This window comes from Chelonia mydas, chromosome 2 (assembly GCF_015237465.2).
Source record: "Chelonia mydas isolate rCheMyd1 chromosome 2, rCheMyd1.pri.v2, whole genome shotgun sequence".
NCBI lineage: Eukaryota > Metazoa > Chordata > Testudines > Cheloniidae > Chelonia > Chelonia mydas.
The window spans coordinates 220727944-220745803 of record NC_057850.1 but is presented as its reverse complement, the minus strand read 5'-3'; the positions used below and the strand labels follow the sequence as shown (position 1 = coordinate 220745803).

General features: G+C 41.4%; 1 protein-coding gene across 2 annotated transcripts in view; it reads left to right on the top strand.

The window, feature by feature from the left end:
• The window catches only part of CROT (carnitine O-octanoyltransferase), a 36064-nt gene extending 18587 nt beyond the window's left edge, over positions 1-17477 (top strand). Inside the window, exons 6-17 of one of the 2 annotated variants that reach the window (XM_037890757.2) lie at positions 89-197; positions 2996-3089; positions 3181-3306; positions 3953-4054; positions 4684-4767; positions 4856-4963; positions 5232-5362; positions 7659-7782; positions 12918-12996; positions 14371-14464; positions 14634-14753; positions 15230-17477. In XM_037890757.2, coding sequence (XP_037746685.1) covers positions 89-197; positions 2996-3089; positions 3181-3306; positions 3953-4054; positions 4684-4767; positions 4856-4963; positions 5232-5362; positions 7659-7782; positions 12918-12996; positions 14371-14464; positions 14634-14753; positions 15230-15350 — 1292 coding nt within the window. In that variant the 3' untranslated portion in view covers positions 15351-17477. Of the gene's footprint in view, positions 1-88; positions 198-2995; positions 3090-3180; positions 3307-3952; positions 4055-4683; positions 4768-4855; positions 4964-5231; positions 5363-7658; positions 7783-12917; positions 12997-14370; positions 14465-14633; positions 14754-15229 lie in introns of those variants that run through there. The other variant, XR_005224051.2, reaches the window with a different exon arrangement.
• Positions 17478-17860: the final 383 nt, after the last annotated feature.

The window sequence follows — 17860 nt, the reverse complement described above, 5'->3', positions numbered from 1 at the left end:
AACTTGTCTCCCCTCTCTCTCTCTCACTCAGATTATAACTTTTTCCAAAAAGTGTTGTGTTCTCATATTTGTTTTATCTTCCTTTCAGAGAGTGAAGGTGAATGCCCATCCCACTTAATAGTCCTGTGTCAAGGTCGAGTGTTTGCTTTTGATGCTGTACATGAAGGTCATATACTGAGCCCCCCAGAGATTTTCAGGTTTTTAAATTACTTCATATTAATTGAGCTGCACAATGAAATACAAAAGAACAGCACTCCATGAAAGTCCAGATTGTACAAAATTGGACTGCTTAACATGGCAGGATGCTCGTCTCCAATTGTGTTACTTGTAAACTGTAGTAGGTGCCTATTTTTCAGATAAAAATGCGATTTTTCAGGCTGAGCAAATCCCTTTAAACATTTTCTGTTGAAGTTTGGCGGGATTGGAATTTTCCCTCCATTATTGTATTTTGGTAGTCTGTGCAACTAAGTAACTTTAGCTGAACAGCTTATACATTTAAAGTGTTTTGGAAGGTGAAGGAAAGCTTGTAATAGGCATGAAAAATGAACCTGCACTTGGCATTGCAAAATATGGTAAGGTGCCTGGAACAACAAGCAAATGTAGGATGCTAAAAGTATACCATAAAGGTGTTTGGGTAGCAAATATCAATTACATGTTGGGGTTCATTTCATGAAACTGTATCAGGATTATATGTGATACCTTTTTTGAGAACCAATCCATGTAGCAATGAGATATTCATCATAATCATTAACAAAAAGCCAACCAAACAAAACCCACCACTACACTTTCCCTTTGTTCCCTCCTGACCACATTTTAAACATAATCGAAGCTGTGCATGTGAAGTCACATTTTGGCAGTGATATATTGGCCATATTTCCTGCTGCTGAGCTCCACAGAGGCAGGATTGAGCCGTAACATGTGTTGTCTGGTAACATGTTTAAGGGCCTTTTTTGCCAGTTGGGGATTTCTGGAATACAGCGGCACTCCAGCCACATATCTCACCCCTACACCAGGGCCTGGAAAGTCTGACCTGCTTTTTGGACTTTTGTGCCACTAAGGGAGTGCAAAGGAGCTGTATTAGTGGGAAGAGGGATGGAGAGAGTGAGAGAGAATGTGGCCCTATATATTGTAGGCCTCAGTGTTAGAGCACACTGCTAGGTGTTTATTGTCAAAACAGATACTCTCTCTCTCCAAGGAGCTGCCATATGTATACTTCCTCTTAGCACATGAAATTTCTGAATTTCCTCAATAATTATTAATGATTACCACTAATATAATCATTACACACCTCCCAGAAGTGTTTTGAGGAATCCGAAAAATAGGTGAAGATGCTAACTTTACAGACTGGTAATATTACTAGACTGTGCACATGCTGGTTTACCCTATGGGCCAAATTCTGCTGGTGTAGATCTAGAGTAACTCCTCAAGTCAATCCAAGCCATTCCTGGTCCTTATCCAAGTCATTACTGGCCAAATTTAAAGTTCTATATCTAGGAACAAAGTATAGAGACCATATTTACAGGATGAGGGACTCTGTCCTGGTAAGCAGTGACTATGAAAAACCTTGGGGGTCACAGTGGATAATCAGTTGAATATGAGCTGCCAGTGTGCTGCTGTTGCCAAAAGGGTTAATATGATCCTTGGATGTACAAATGGAAATACCAAATAGGGAGGTTATATTATCTCTGTATTTGGCATTGGTGTGACTGCTGCTGGAATACTGTGTCCAGTTCTAGAGTCCACAGTTCAAAAAGGATGTTGATGATAAATTTGGAGAGGGTTCAGTAAAGAGACACAAGAACGATTAAATGATTGGAAATCTTACATGGGTAGATTCCAGGAGCTCAGTCTATTTAGTTTAACAAAGACAGTTGAAGGGGGACTTGATCACAGACTATAAGTACCTACCTGTAGAACAAAAATATTTATAATGGCTTCTTGTCTAGAGACAAATGGCTTCAAGCTAAAGCTAGACAAAAATCAGACTTGAAATAAGGCACAAGTTTTTAATAGTGAGGGTAATTAGCTATTGGAACAACTTACTGAGAGTTGTGGTGGATCAAGCAAACACTAAAGGAAGGAACAAATAGAAATCAAACAAGTTCCTAACAAGAAATGCCAAATAGGTTAATTCAATGATACACAAAAACCTGCTGCTACTTATGGGTATTACAGTTCAGGTTTACAGATCACCTGATATTGAGGGTGGTATATCTGGTTCGCCTCACTTGCTATAGATGAATACATCTGTATAGATGTTGTTTAAATACTGATTGGTACTAGTGTTTAATAGGTGAAAGTGCCAAATAACTGCATATGAATTCTTAAAAATTCAGAGAGAGGTTTTTTAAAAGGGGTAACAAGGTAGACAGAGAACATGAAGTACAGTATGTGAAGAGTCACTTTTACAGGTAAAACTGTCAGAGTACAAAGCTTTGAATGAAGTTTTTTGAAGTGCTGGTGCAAGCAAAGGTTAAGAAGAGAAACATTGTTACAATGTTTAAGGTTTGGTGCATAAAATACAATCTCAGCTGGCTGGGGTGGAATATGATTCCCTCCTATGATTCTCAGGCCTTGTGTGGATTGGAGATTTGCCCTTATTCAGCCACTGGTAGCTAGTCACCAATATAACTGTACCCATGAAACCCCTAGTGTGGATATGGAAAGTGTGACATGCACCATTAGAGGTGTACCACGTTTGAAACGGAGGTAAGTGTCAGTGGTACACATTGTGTTTTTCTTTGTCTAAACTATGGGTTTGCATTGGTGCAGCAGTCCCCAGAGCTGAAATCAGGGCAAATCCCCAGTGCAGAAAAGGTATTAAAAAAGTCATGTGTCCTGAGCAGGGTTGATACACTTCTTGAAAGTTCACTTAATCTGATTATTAGATATGGAATAAGAAATATTAACCAGACTCCTGGCCTACTAAAGTGAACAACTTTTATCCAGTGTCTGTCTTCATTCTATTTTACTAATTTTAAAAATCTTCTTAAAGGCAACTTGCTTACATCCAAAAGAGGTGCCATAATGAACCTGATGGACCAGGGCTGGCGGCTTTAACAAGTGGGGAGAGAACCCAATGGGCAGAGGTTGGAAAATTTCAGTGGTCTTTCAGAAAAATGTTGATTGACTGGACTTGCAACATTTCAATTATTTAATCACTTTTTCATTGTCTTCTAGACACGTGAATATTTAATTAATCTCGATCCAAAGAACTTTTGTCTACTGGAAAAAATTCAGAGCAGTTTGTTTGTGATCTCCCTGGATGATTCCAGTCCCCATGGAACCCCTGAGGATTGTACTCCGGTAGTTACAGATTTCAAAATAATTTTACTTCTCCCTTTAACCAACTTTTGTCTCTCATTGTGTATGTGATTTGTTTTTATAAAATATTCTGGAAAGCCATCTTAACCATCTGCCTGAAGATTCCCTTAGCAATCTAAAAGGTCTTACGCCATTGTGTCCTGGCCCCTCTAGCATAGGAAAATGGGCATGGCCGTGATTCATTGCCTCCTGTTGATGGTCAGGACTGGACCAATGCCTGCCACATCTAGGATCTTGGAGGTGTAAATGTGGTATAAATTTACCCTCAACCCCTCTGCACCCCCATGAATTTCACAGGCCACAGAAGCTCTGACCACCAGGATCTGGACTTTTATTTTTAAACACCTAACACCAGACTCGTACAGATGGTTTTTCTTCGTATGGCTATATATTTGTTCCATTTTCGGCATGTCTGCTGTCATGCAGAGAGCCTTCTTAGTCATGGCTCATCTAAAAACTCCTTAGGGCAGGGACAGTGTCTTGTCCAGTGCAGTAAGTCATAGCTGCTTTCAAGTGTGGAGGTTGGTACTCATTAAAAAAAGGATCCAGATACTTCCAGTGTAATGTGACAGGACTCTGGCGCACATTTAGATAGTTCTAAACCCCATGATATTAATTCTTGATTTAGATCATCAAGTTGGCTCTAACAGGAGATCCAACCATACGCTGGGGAGACAAATCCTACAACAGCATATTATTTTCCAATGGGACATTTGGTTCAAACTGTGATGTAAGTAAAATATGATTCCCTTTTTCCTAGCTTATTTACAGTGGGATCCTTTGTCAGTTTTTCCCCTTCCACAATGGAATATTTTTTTTACAGGTTTAAACTTGTTTTTCTTTAGTGAAGTTTCACATATAGGGCACCTTATCTGGCAAGCATCCCAGGATAGGTGCTGTACATTTCTAAAGAGGAGATTATGCAGTGCTTACTTTCAGAAATATTTTAATGAGGGAGTTTCTTGAATTTGATCAATAGGAGTTCTAAGAGAAGGGAAATATCATGCAAAAAAATTTGTAAGTTAGTAGCTTTATTATTTGCTTGTATGACAGTAGTGCCCAAAACATGCTAAGCACTGCTCTCTCACATAGGAAGAGGTTGGTTCTGCCCAGATCTGTGCCTTACCCGGTGTCTCTGCAGCCAGTCTATCTGGCTGCAGAGCTATCAAGAGAGTAGATAAATACTGTATGGGGCTCTATCTGTACAGATAGAAGGGCTAGAAGTGTAATCTCTTAATGAATTCTACACAACACAGGAAAATCTTCAGCATAATTAAGAAGGAATGGGGGTGGAAATAAGGAGGCTCGATCAACTTTTAGCTATGCAACCATCACGGTATATTGTCTCATGTGTTCTAGCATTCTCCTTTTGATGCCATGGCTATGGTAGTCCTGTGCTCTTATGTTGATCAGAGGATTATTGAAAGTGAGGGAAGGTGGAAGGTATGTATCCATTAAGTTTCCATCCTTATTAATTAGCATTTCCTCTCTTACGGATATTGATTCCTCTTTTATTTAAAAAACAAAACAGGGATCGGATAAAGTACGGGACATCCCATGGCCAGAAGAACTTGTTTTCACGTTGAACCAGAATGTGCTAAATGACATTGGACGTGCTAAAGAACGGTATTCTCAGCAGGTGAAGTTTCTCTATCTCTTACTGATGACTGAGACTTTCATTTTTTCTAAACGTTAGTAGCTGGCCTCGCTCCAGGCCAGAGAACAAAGACCACTGGGACAGATTCAATCCTGAGGTAACTCCACTGAAGCCAGGGGAGTTACACCGGGATAAACCTGATCCATTGTTTTGTGAGGTGAATGTGCAGTTCATTATATTTGAATTGAAGCAGGTTGTGATTAGAGCAATTGCTGAATTCTCCTATGGTAACAAATTTTTTATTTGTCAGGTATCTGACTTGCAGCTAGTGAATTATGCCTTTACATCCTTTGGCAAAGCACTGACCAAGAAGAAGGGACTTCATCCTGATACATTTGTTCAGCTTGGCCTCCAGCTGGCCTATTATAAACTTCATGGACAGTAAGAAAAGTTTATTACCCAGGCTAGCAATTAAATGTATAGTTGAACAAACTGACAAATCTGGGCAAATACAAAGGGCTTTGCATCCCATTTTATGTTTTACTGCAGCCATAGAAGAATGAAGAAATATGTCATTATAATGTTTTATTTAGTTATACAGGACTTGATCCTCTTCCACTGAAGTCAGCAGGATTTCTGCCATTGACTTCAAAAGGTGCAGGAGCAAGTCCTTTATGTCACAGTGTGGTAGGTGCTATACTGCAAGTACTGTAAGATGGAGGGCAGCCAGCCAGAGCTTTATTAACATTCCATAAAACATACACATAGGAAGTACTGGGTAAATGATAAGCAAAGACTTGGCCCACAAGGATCTATATTCCCTCACTAACTGAGAGACAGGGTGGGTGAAGTAATATCTTTTATTGGACCAACTTCTACTGGTGAGAGAGACAAGTTTTTTAACTCACATAACTCTTTTTCAGGTCTGTGTAAGCTCAAAAGCTTGTCTCTCTCACTAACAGAGAAGTTAGTCCAGTAAAGGTATTATCTCACCCGCCTTGTGTCTCTAATATCCTGTGACCAACACAGCATACCTCACTAATTGCTCATTCCTATATAAGGGGATTTGGCCCAGGTGCAGATGAAAGCCTCATCTGTAGTCTATAATTAAACATCATTCTGTGGTGATAAATCTCTCTCTTCCAAAATCCCAATCCTGTAAAAAGCCTTAGCAGACTCACTGTTGTCATCCTGTCCCCATCACCAACAAAGGCTCCCTGTAAAAGTTATAATGGCATAACGAAAAGATAGTGTACAACCAAGTTCCTGTCCTTGCACACTAGGCAGGTGGCTGAGGAAGGTTTTATTTTGTACTCCCAGCTAAAAGTTATTGGAGACTCTCTCTTTGCTGGTGATTATGTCCCTCCTTTACCCGTGCCTTTACTACCATCTGTTAGTATTTAAAATAGTTTAAATGTGAGTCATCACAAAGCTGGCAAATAGTTGCCCGAGGGTGTCATCTGCAAAAAGGCACATTCCTGGCACAGGTCATTGAACACTGGGTTATATTAAGTGCCCAACAAAAACAATCTGGGTAGGGACCCTTCTTAAACTTGTTTGTAGATGCCCCTTGTTACTAGTGGATTCTCCCAATCTGTGAGACTTGTGTGGGGCAGATGCCTTCTCTCCTTTAACTTTGATGGAAGAATACATAGGAAATTGAAGCTTGCTTACTTTCCACTCACCTACATAAGGGGGTATGGAAGCCTTAGAATTTACAAAAAGCAGCTCATGAAACAGTCCATATTTTTTTTATAATGGCATCTGAATTTTCTTAGTCCTAACTTGCCTCTTGAAAACTTCCTTATGGTTGAGTAATCTGTATTACATTTCACAAAAAGAAAAGGAGGACTTGTGACACCTTAGAGACTAACCAATTTATTTGAGCATGAGCTTTCGTGAGCTACAGCTCACTTCATCGGATGCATACTGTGGAAATTGCAGAAGACATTATATACACAGACACCATGAAACAATACCTCCTCCCACCCCACTCTCCTGCTGGTAATAGCTTATCTAAAGTGATCATCAAGTTGGGCCATTTCCAGCACAAATCCAGGTTTTCTCACCCTCTGCCCCCCCACAGACAAAGTAACTCTCTTGCTGGTAATAGCCCATCCAAAGTGACTACTGTCTTCACAATGTGTATGATAATCAAGGTGGGCCATTTCCTGGGGGGTGAGAGAACCTGGATTTCTGCAGGAAATGGCCCACCTTGATTATCATACACATTGTGAAGACAGTAGTCACTTTGGATGGGCTATTGCCAGCAAGAGAGTGAGTTTGTCTGTGGGGGGGCGGAGGGTGAGAAAACCTGGATTTGTGCTGGAAATGGCCCAACTTGATGATCACTTTAGATAAGCTATTACCAGCAGGAGAGTGGGGTGGGAGGAGGTATTGTTTCATGGTGTCTGTGTATATAATGTCTTCTGCAATTTCCACAGTATGCATCCGATGAAGTGAGCTGTAGCTCACGAAAGCTCATGCTCAAATAAATTGGTTAGTCTCTAAGGTGCCACAAGTCCTCCTTTTCTTTTTGCGAATACAGACTAACACGGCTGTTACTCTGAAACCTGTCATTATTACATTTCAGACACTTAAAAGAAAATGAGTGGCTTACTCTTGCTTGTAATTGAGTGTAATGGGATAGAATATCTTTTATATGACATTTTTCCTTTAGAGAGGAGAAAAGATTTATCATTGTAGTGAGACACTCTGTCCTAATTTGCCTTCTTAGCCCAGGCTGCTGTTATGAAACTGCTATGACCAGACGTTTCTACCATGGACGCACAGAGACTATGAGACCATGTACAGTGGAAGCCGTGGAGTGGTGCAAATCCATGCTGGATCCATCTTGCAGTGTAAGTATTGAAAATCTGCTTTAGCTGTAATGTATTTAAAAGACCTGCCATCTGATCTACTTTAGATAAGAGAATATGCCATTAATTGTGTCAGTAACTGGAGAAGAAGTCATCTTCTGCTAGTTAATTCAAGTAGGGATGTCACCACCAGGGCTGGCTCTCAGAATTTTGCTATCTTAGGTGAACTGCAGTATATGACCCCACTTTTTTTTTTTAATTTTAATTTTATTTTTGTTTGTAACTCAGCTTTATGTCGTACACTCCCACACATGCAGCTCCCCCCATCCCCATTAAGTGTGGTCAGTGCTATGCCAATTGCAGACTCATCACTGTGAGGCATGGAGTCTGGGAGGTGCACGTGCTCGTCTGTGTGTGTGAAATCTGCATGGGGAAGTTGCTGTCAGCAGGACTGATTCCAAAGTCTAAGAGTCTTTCATCTCCTGAATACTTGAGCTGGGGAGCTGACCTTTCTTCTCTTCTGTTTCCCCCTGTCCCGTCCTCTCCCCAAGCTTCAAAAGGCTTAGCTTACCAGCAGAACCTGCTTCTCTCTCTCCCCAGGTGCAGGCTGTTGCTGAAAGTTTCTTTCTCTGCTTCTCCCACTGCACCTCTCTGGGAGCCTGAGGAGATGAGCAGGGAAAGGATCTTGCAAGATGTGTTTACGTATTTTAGAAAAAATCCAAAGCTTCTCTTCATGTTCTTCATCTTGGATACTGGGCTTACATAGCAGTGTGCCACCAAACCACATCTGTTTGATGCTTCGCTTTACTGTCCTTATTTCTTCTCTCCTCTTCACTTCATTAGCTTCTTATCCATTTGTGCTGCTGCTTTAAAACTCTGACATTTAATGCCATCACTCAAATCTGACTTCCCCTTGTTTTCTTATCTTCCTCCCTGCTTTTCCGTTTGCTGTCTTCAATTATCTTCTTACAGTCAGACTCATACAGCCAATTAATATTGAACTTTGCTGTTTCTAGCACTGATCCCTTGGGATCTCTCTTCCTCTCCATTTTTCTGATTCCCTTCATCATTTTAAATTTCATCCCAGCTGCTGTCTCTTCCATTTCTGAATGCTGTTACTTTTGATGAACTTCATGGGACTTAAAGCACATGCTTATCTGCTTTGCTGAATAGGGTGCACTTAAGTAGGTGCTTAAAAGTTAAACGTGCTTAAGAGCTTTGCAAAAACAGAGCCTTACTGTCTCATCCCTTCTTTTCCTTTCCTTGTAAGTTTAATAGTTTGTTGTTGCTAAGAGCCCATCAGTTATTGACCATTTCAGTTTGTGTCCTTCTGTTACCATTATCCACCATATTTGCTCAAAGGGGCTTCATAAATAAATAAATGGAATGTAGCGTCAGAGTAGAAACAGATCTTAGGCTTAGTGTTTGGAGCAGTTTGCTGACAACCGTGCCACCTCTAACTTATATTTTTGCTTACATTGCCAGGAGAATAGACTAACTAGTAGAACTTCTCTCTCTAAAATCTGTGGTTAAACATAATCAAAACTCTTGTACATTTAAAACCATGATGGTGGGCAACAACACTAATTGGCAAACAAACAAACCTATAGCTAGCTAGAGGAAGGAGAGAGCATGATCAATGAAAAATTCCTTCCTGACCCCGAGAGAGGCTGGCTGGCTTAACTTTACCCTTACACTTATTATCCAACCCATGAGAGAGTGTATAAAACAACATGTACTTACTAACTGAATAACAGAAAGCTGCAGCAGCCATTTGCAAACTAACCCGGTCAGGGCTACAGCTATTTGCCTTTGCCAAATTTAAAGGGCCAGCTCCAGAAAATGCATGCTGGGGGAAAAGTTCTTACAAATGGGCAATTCTGCACTGGGAAGAGTAAGTAAAGACCAGAGAAATGCAGTTGGGGTACTTATCACTACAGTCAAACAGTGTTTAGAGTGTTTTTGCAGTTGCTCACCCCATCGCATTGTCAAAAGCTTTCAGAAAGACCTGGTATATTGACCCTAATTTTTCTCATCTGTCTAAACCAATAATTGTTGGAAAACTAATTAGATTATTCTGAAGTTACTCTCCTCTCACAAATCCTTGCTGTCTCACTCCTGAACTGAACTTTTTCAAATGCATTTTTAAAGTGTAATTTCTAGCTTTTCTTTATATAGTTGTTAAAGATACATATCGGTCATTTTCAGCCTCTTTCCTAGAACCCTCTCTTGCAAACATTTGAACTGTTTTCCAGTCACATGGCACCTGTCTTGTATGAAAAGATTTTCTAAAAGTAACTGAACAGTTCCAGCTCCTTGACTTACTCCTAATTTCATATAATCCACGAAAGTAACCCCTCATTTTACATGACAGCTAAATAGCTGTTCCATTGTTTCAATAAACTCAGTTTTTTCCAGTCTTTTCTCATTAATACTCAGAAGTACATCAGTCAGCAAGTTCAAAATAAACAAAAAGAAGTACTTCTTCACACAACACGCAGTCCATCTGTGAAACTAGTTAAGTTCCTGGAGGATAGGTCCATCAATGGCTATTAGCCAGGATGGGCTGGGATGCAACCCCATGCTCTGAATGTTCCTAGCCTCTGTTTTCAAGGAACTGGAAGTGGGCAGCAGGGGATGGATCACTTAGTGATTGCCTGTTCTGTTCATTCCCTCTGGGGCACCTGACATTGGCTGCTGTCGAAAGACAGGATATTGGGCTAGATGGACCATTGGTCTGACCCAGTATGGCTGTTCTTATGGATGCATTGCCAATATTCTGCTGATGCAAAGAAGTCATTATTTTTCAATAACCAAGTTAACCTTGCTTTGCTATCATATTAATGGGCCCATTGGTTCTCTTATTTTTCTGTCCCCTGATATAATTTGATAGTATTCTTTCTCAAAACACTGAATGCATCCAATGAAGTGAGCTGTAGCTCATGAAAGCTTATGCTCAAATAAATTTGTTAGTCTGTAAGGTGCCACAAGTACTCCTTTTCTTTTTTCTCAAAACACTTTTTAAAATCTCTAGCTATTTGTTCTTACTCCTCTCTGTTCTTCTTTCAGTAAATTCCTTCTACTAATGCTGTTGTCTTTTCCCCCTGTATTTTATTATATTTCTGTATTTACTCATTGTTAACTACAACAGCTTAGGCCTGGATCCTGCAATCTGATCCTCCATTGACATTAACAGAGGTTTGCCTAGGCAGATTGAGTTGGGACCTAGCAGTGAGCCAGTCTATCTGACAGTCTTTAATAACGTAATAAAGCTAAGAGCTTCCCTAGTGCTCATCCATTTAAAAGCTCAATCTACTCCCCTTTTAATCTGTAACACTCAGCTTTATGGCAACTCTTTTCAGTGTCTCACTAACCTGGACAGCGACACCTCTGGGCTAGATTCACAAGGGGGACTAGAGCACTGCAACGCTCCAAACTCCAATTTAGGCATCCAGGCTCCCTCTACAGTGTATGGGGAGAGCTAGGTGCCTAAAAAATTGATTCACAGGTGCTAGCATGCTGAGCTGAGCACTGCATAAACTAGCCAGTAGGGAATGCTGAGGTGAGGGCTGTGGCTTATACACCGCTCCTCAAAGGGAGTTGGGTGCCAGTCTCTGCTTGGGATTCAGCCATGAATCCTCTCCTGGAGTTAGGCACCTAGGCTAGATCAGCCCTTTCTGAAGAACAGAGGTGGTGCCCCTCTTCCCCCATGCCCAGTGGTTAAGGCACTTACCAGGATGTGGATTTGGATCCTGGGTTTGGATCCCTGCTGTGCCTGACCTGAACCCAGTTTTCCCATCTCCTAGGTGAGTGCCCCTAGCACTGGGCTGTGGCTTTCTCAGTGTCTCCTATTGAAGCTATTCCACTTGTATGAAAGACTTAAATATTTAGTGGAGCCAGGACTGGAACGTGGAACCACCAGGCTGTAGAATCATTCTCTGTCTCTCAGGCCCAATGATAGTGGAACAGCTTCAGCAGCAGAAATTGGGAGACCACTGCAGACTAACCCATTGCCCAGTGGTTAGGGCACTCATGTGGGAGAACTGGGTTCAAGTCCCTGCTCTGAATCAGCTGGGAGCTGGGATTTGAACCCGGGTTCCCTATGTGCTGGATGAGTACTCTAACTATGGGGTATCATGGGGGAGAGGCACCATCAGTGTCATTTTGGGCGGAGTCGGCTACGGTAGGCGTGCTATAAGGTGGTCTCTGAGCATGCCTATGGGATTGGGCCCCCAGGCGAGATAAGCAAGGGAATGCATAGTCAGGGCCATAAGAGGTTTTTGGTGCTTGAGGCAAAATCTGAAACTGAGTCCTCCCCACCCTTCCAAAAAAATTACCACTGCGAGTGGTGGTTGTGAGGGGTTTGGAGACCAAGCACTCCCCCACAGTGGCAACTTGGCTCCTGTCCCACGGGGTTGGGCCTGGCTCCTCTCTCTGGGCATTGCAACCTGGTGCATGGGGTCACAGCACCTCTCAGGTTTGGCCAGGCTCCCCCTCCGTCTAAGGACTTCACTGATGGAAACTTAGGTGCTTATAGGATTAGGCAGCAGCTGAACAGTGGTTTTGTGAATGCCAGTGGCAGCCATATATTGGACTTAGCTGCCTGCTACTTTGGTGCTTAAGCCCTCCTTGTGCATCTAGTTGCTACGTGTGTTTAATTTAAGAGCAATGAAGTAAGACACTTCACTATTTCCGAATGGCTTTCTCTTTTCACTTTGCAATTTCCACATGCAGTTCCATGTCTGTGAAATGCAGTCATGTTTGCTACTGTCTGATGTATTTCTACGTTGGTGCTAGTGTAGGAAAGCCATTGTATTTAATCTCTTTAGTTTAAAGTGACCATTTTCAGTTCCTTCAGTTTCTGTCATTTGTGGGGGAAAAAAGAGAGAGAAAGGGGTTAAGGTTTAGAAAACTGTTCTGCACAGAAGGTGACTGGCTAAGACCTAGGAAACAAATTATCAAGAACTCATGTGCAAGAAACAGCGTTCAAGAAAAAAATAAATCACAGGGAATTTGAAAAAATGAGAGAGACATAAGGCACAAATGTAGCTTTTCCATGCTCCTACATTTTTGTCTCTTCTTAAGCTCTAAAGCTTGTGGAAGGAAGGAACTTGCTTATCTGTGTCTCTTGATGTAATATTCAACTGGGTTGGTTTTGTTTTTCTTATTTAACACAGTCTCATAAACGGCAGCAACAGATGCTAAAGGCATTTGCAAAGCACAACAAGATGATGAAAGAGTGCGAGAATGGAAAAGGTATTTTCTTTCTAACGACTAATTTTCTCTTGTGCCTGAAAAAGGAGTTTTACTTTGTGCTAATATGATTTCTCTGGCTCCTTACTGGGTCAGTCTGAATAATCTAAGACCACCCACGGGAACAGAAATATCTTGAATTTCTGCTGGGAGCCCCTGCCTTTTTATATCCCTTGGCATTTCCTTCTAGCTTATGTGTTGCCTCTCTTCTCCCTGCAAGGGGGAGTGGTGCCTGGGTGGGGTGGGGTGGGATGGGGTGGAGGAGAGCAAGAGCGAGGGTCCTAATCATGGACGTTTAAGTGACTCCAGTCCCCTGGGGCTAGATCTACAAAGGGACTTAAGCACCTAACTGCCATGTAGGTGCCTAAATCCAAGATTTAGATCCTCAAAACCCAGCTCAGCTGCTGCCTAACCCTGTAAGTGCCTAAATTCTGTGGTAAACTCTCCTGGGTGCTTGAAAATCCACTGCTGGGCATGCACACAGCTGCCTAAATCCTGACGCCATCAGCCTGCTCAGCACCTAAGCCCTGGTGGGATGCTCAAACTAGCTGTGCCCCCAGGCTAGCTCATGACCTAATCTGGTTGGCATGCTCAGAGGCCACCTTACAGAGTGCCTACCAGGTCAAGACCCACACAGAATATAGAAGAGGAGGAGCTGATGGTGCTGGCCTGAGGCTAGGCACCTAACTTACATTAAGGGGCACGGCTTGGGCAGTATCCCAGTCTCCTCAGTATTTCCTACAGGTTAGCTTAAGTGACTACATGCTCAGCAGCAATAATTTTTAGTTTCCTTAGCCAGGCACCAGGCCTGAAAAGCCACCCAGATCTAGCAGAAGCCCAAAGTAGATTTCTGGGGTGTGTGCAGCACAATAGTTTTTGCCTAGTCTGCAATCTCATCCTTTCTAGTTACAGCCTTTCAGTAGCCCAGCTTGCGGGCTCTTGATAGTCTTTTCCATCTGTATGATGAACTCAACTAGAGTGCTGTGGCCTTCAAAGCATCCATTGCTAGATGGATGAAGGGAGTGTCAGAACAGATCATGTGAAGAAAAGCATGTCTGTGCTCTCGATCATTTGGGCCCGTTTCCAGATGGTACTGGTTGCCTCCTGGCGTGATAGGGGAGATGTTTCTCACGGGAGCTGGACGGGGCTAGTAATGAGGTAAACTCTTTGTATTTTATCTCCATTGTAGGCTGAATGCAAAGGCCTCTTTGGACACCACATTTTGGAGATGGCTTCAGGATGCTTCAGTCTGGATCCCTTTCTTTTTAGGACTCTCCCATGATCTGTTCTGGGTCCAGCATTTGAAATTCCCATTGTCCAGACCAGGAAGAACTAGACATTTCTCTCAGTGATGAGGTTTCTTGTTTGTCTTGACAGGATTTGACCGTCATCTTCTGGGTCTCCTACTTATAGCAAAAGAGGAAGGACTCCCTGTGCCAGAACTCTTCACAGACCCTGCATTCACTAGAAGGTAATTATTAGTCTTGTCCTATTTGCAAGTCAAACCTCTGGGTGCTGATGGGTTTATCACATTTGCCTTCATCTTGCCAATCTCTTGATCCCAATAATGTTGTATTTCTTAGCTCCACTTTTTAATACTAATTTAAATCAAACAATTTGCTTTTTTTTTTACTTTACAGTGGGGGAGGTGGAAATTTTGTGCTTTCCACTAGCCTGGTTGGCTACACTAACATTGGTGGAGCTGCTGTCCCCATGATACATCATGGCTATGGCTTTTTCTATAGAATCAGAGATGACAGGTAAGGGTATATTCTTACCTTCTTGGGCCTGGCATCACTCAGAAAACTGTAAAGCTGTTATCTGAACTTCTTCCCCATTTTTACGTTGCCCGATTGTATCAATGTCACAAAGGTAAAGGAAGTTCACAGCTAATAGGAGGGAGAGAGAGAGAGAATAACCAGAATCTTAAAGCTAGTTGCAGTAAAGGAAGATATTGGACAACAAATGTAAGTGATTAAAGTTAGGTACCTAAATCCATCTCAGCATCTAAACTACAGTGGCCTGATTTTCAGAATTGCTGAATACCTACATGTCCTACTGAAGTCAATGGGAGCTCTGGATGTTTTGATGCTTTGAAAATCAAGACAATGTTATTTAGGTGCCCAATTTAGACACCCGTGTTTCAAAATTTCAGCGAATAATTTTACAGTTTGTGTGGGGATGATGTGCATAAAGTTCATGATCTAAAATAACTAGTTAACTTTTGTACTGATAGAATTGTTGTGACCTGCACTGCCTGGAAATCATGCCCAGAGACCGATGCAGAAATGCTGTGTAAGAACTTGTTCCAGTCTCTTCAGGACATGATACAACTAATGGCCACAGCCCATCTGTAGAGTTGATAGTGACATTACTGTGCCTTCACATATTGTGCATTATTGTATGTGGCACTTGCTAAATGAAATGCTTGTCACAAAGAGCATTAAACTCTATGTAGAACACTTAATGATACTTCAGCATAGACGCTAAGCAGAACTAATGCAAAACCTGTCCATTTTAAGAGATTTACTGCAGAAGCAATGCAAGTTTCTTTTAAGAATAATATATCCATTTGCACCAACAATGCAAACTATGGCAAATGATCAGTGTAGAACTATGCAATATTAAACAATGCCTCAACAATGCAAATGTATCAGACTATCATGATTTTTGGAAACTGGAGAATTTGTGATGGCTTGTTTTTATAATCTTCCTAATGGTAGCTGATAAAGTATGTGATAATCCGGTGAAGTTTATTTCTATGGTGCACTTATTCTGTAGTTCAGAGTAACCATTCCAGTGCTAATACATGATGATGCTTTCGCAATGGACATTGGTGACAGTTTTTATGATTTTTCATTTGTGAAAGAATCAAGGAGAAATATTAGAACAACAGACTCTTCACGTTATGATTTTTATTATTAGCTATCTTCCATTTTCACTATTGGGATGATTTCAAATCAAGAGCTTATTCGTGAATAGAGACTAGTTTCTCAGGTGAAGGCTGAGGTCACTATAGTTTGAAAAATACTTTTAATTTCAAGATGGTTCCTTTTCAAAATAAAGAGATGAAACTAGGATGGCTACTTGCAAGTTTCCAATGGATGACATACTTGTGATGAAATAACTACAAATATCACTGCTGCTCCACAGAAATAAAGTGCAAATTTAGAGCTGGCACTAAGTATAGTCTGATAAAACTCTCAGGATTTTAAGCCTTCTTTGGATTTTAAAGAAGACTTTTGTTTGATAAACTTTGTAATTTTTTCTTTTAGAAATAAAACAATCCAAAAAGTTCGTTTCATGTTGGTTGATTTGTTTATATCTATACTGCTTGATGCATTTCAACCAAACTTTCTAAAAGGGGAGTTTCTTGTGTACAGATGATGAAACAGACTTAGCAGAGATTCTAAAATCCCCACTGTTTGCCCTTCTGGAGGTATTGGGGCCCTTGGAGAAGTCAGGAATTATTATTGTTTGTATTACAGTAGAGCAACTAGAATTCTCACTGAGATCAAAACCTCATTGTGCTAGGTACCATATTACAAAGGTGCAGTTAGCATCACTTTAGTTAACATTGACACTAACTTACTCTTTAATAGCCAATTTTTCTAAGTGTTCTAAAATAAACATTAGAAGAGACTATCCCTGCTCTGAGGAGTTAGTCAAAACAGACAAAATGGTTGTGTAGAAAGCGAGGTGTATGACTTGCCAAAGTTTATACAGCAGATCAACAATCAGGCAGGAGCAGAACCCAGGTCCTTCTTACTTGCAGTTCAGTGCCTATTTGTTAGACCACTGTGATATGTTCATACCCATGTGTTGTTTGCAAGCAGACACTACAATTGCTAGAATACTTGGTGTAACAGATTGAGTGTTTATCCCGGTCAAATTGTAAACTTCATGTTTTGTGAATCTATTTTGTGATTGTAACCTTTACTGCAACTGTTATTGTACTGTAACTTCCCTATTGGGTTAAGAAATCCAGGTGGTGTTGAAAACCAATCTAATCTTGACAAGATCAGGCTGTTGTAGACATTCTGTGCTCATGCTAGATTATGGGACACCTCAAAAGGGTAAACAGTGAGAGCCATCAATGTTGAATGGCTTTTCCTTTCTGGAAAAATGGGTTTCTGTCAGCAAGGCTATTGACTTTGACTATCTATACAAGTTGGGAGAGGTGTGGGGAATGAAGCTGGAAACTTCACCAGCCAAAACACATGGATAGAAATGGGATAGAGACAATTTTGAAAAGGTGGCTGCTTTGCTAACAAAAGACCATACCATTGGCACCTGTAAGCAGAACTTGCTGGAGAGAGTGATGGCAGCAGATTATCTGCCTGAGGATGCTGACCAGAACCAGGACTCCCAGCCAGAGTCAGATTGGACCAGGGGGATTGTATTCAGGACTGTTTGTTGATTTCCATAGATCTGTAATTTGCTTGTGCTTTTAAATTCAAGAATAAAGTGGTTGTGGTTAAGAATTCCTTTGCTAAGCCTGTGTTCATTGCTTTGCTGCTAGGTTGTCCCTGAAAACTAGAAAACCAGAGCACTCAGAAGGCAACAGGGGGCTTGGGAGAGTTGGGGCACTGGTTCTGGGGTTTAGGTGGCCAGATTGCAGTCCCCCTGCCCAGGAAGAGTGACATATACAAGGTCTGTACTAGGCAGTGTGCCAGAGAGATCCAGAGCTAGGAACAGTGATCAGTCACTACCCAACCCAGGGGGGCTTAGAAGCACATAGGATTTAGGAGTCAGATCCATTCACAACAAACTTGTGTCCATCCAGAGGGAAACAGGGCCAGGTTGTGACAATAGGTTAAGACAGTGACAGAGCTAATAACAGAACTCTTAGTGGCTGGAGCTGCCG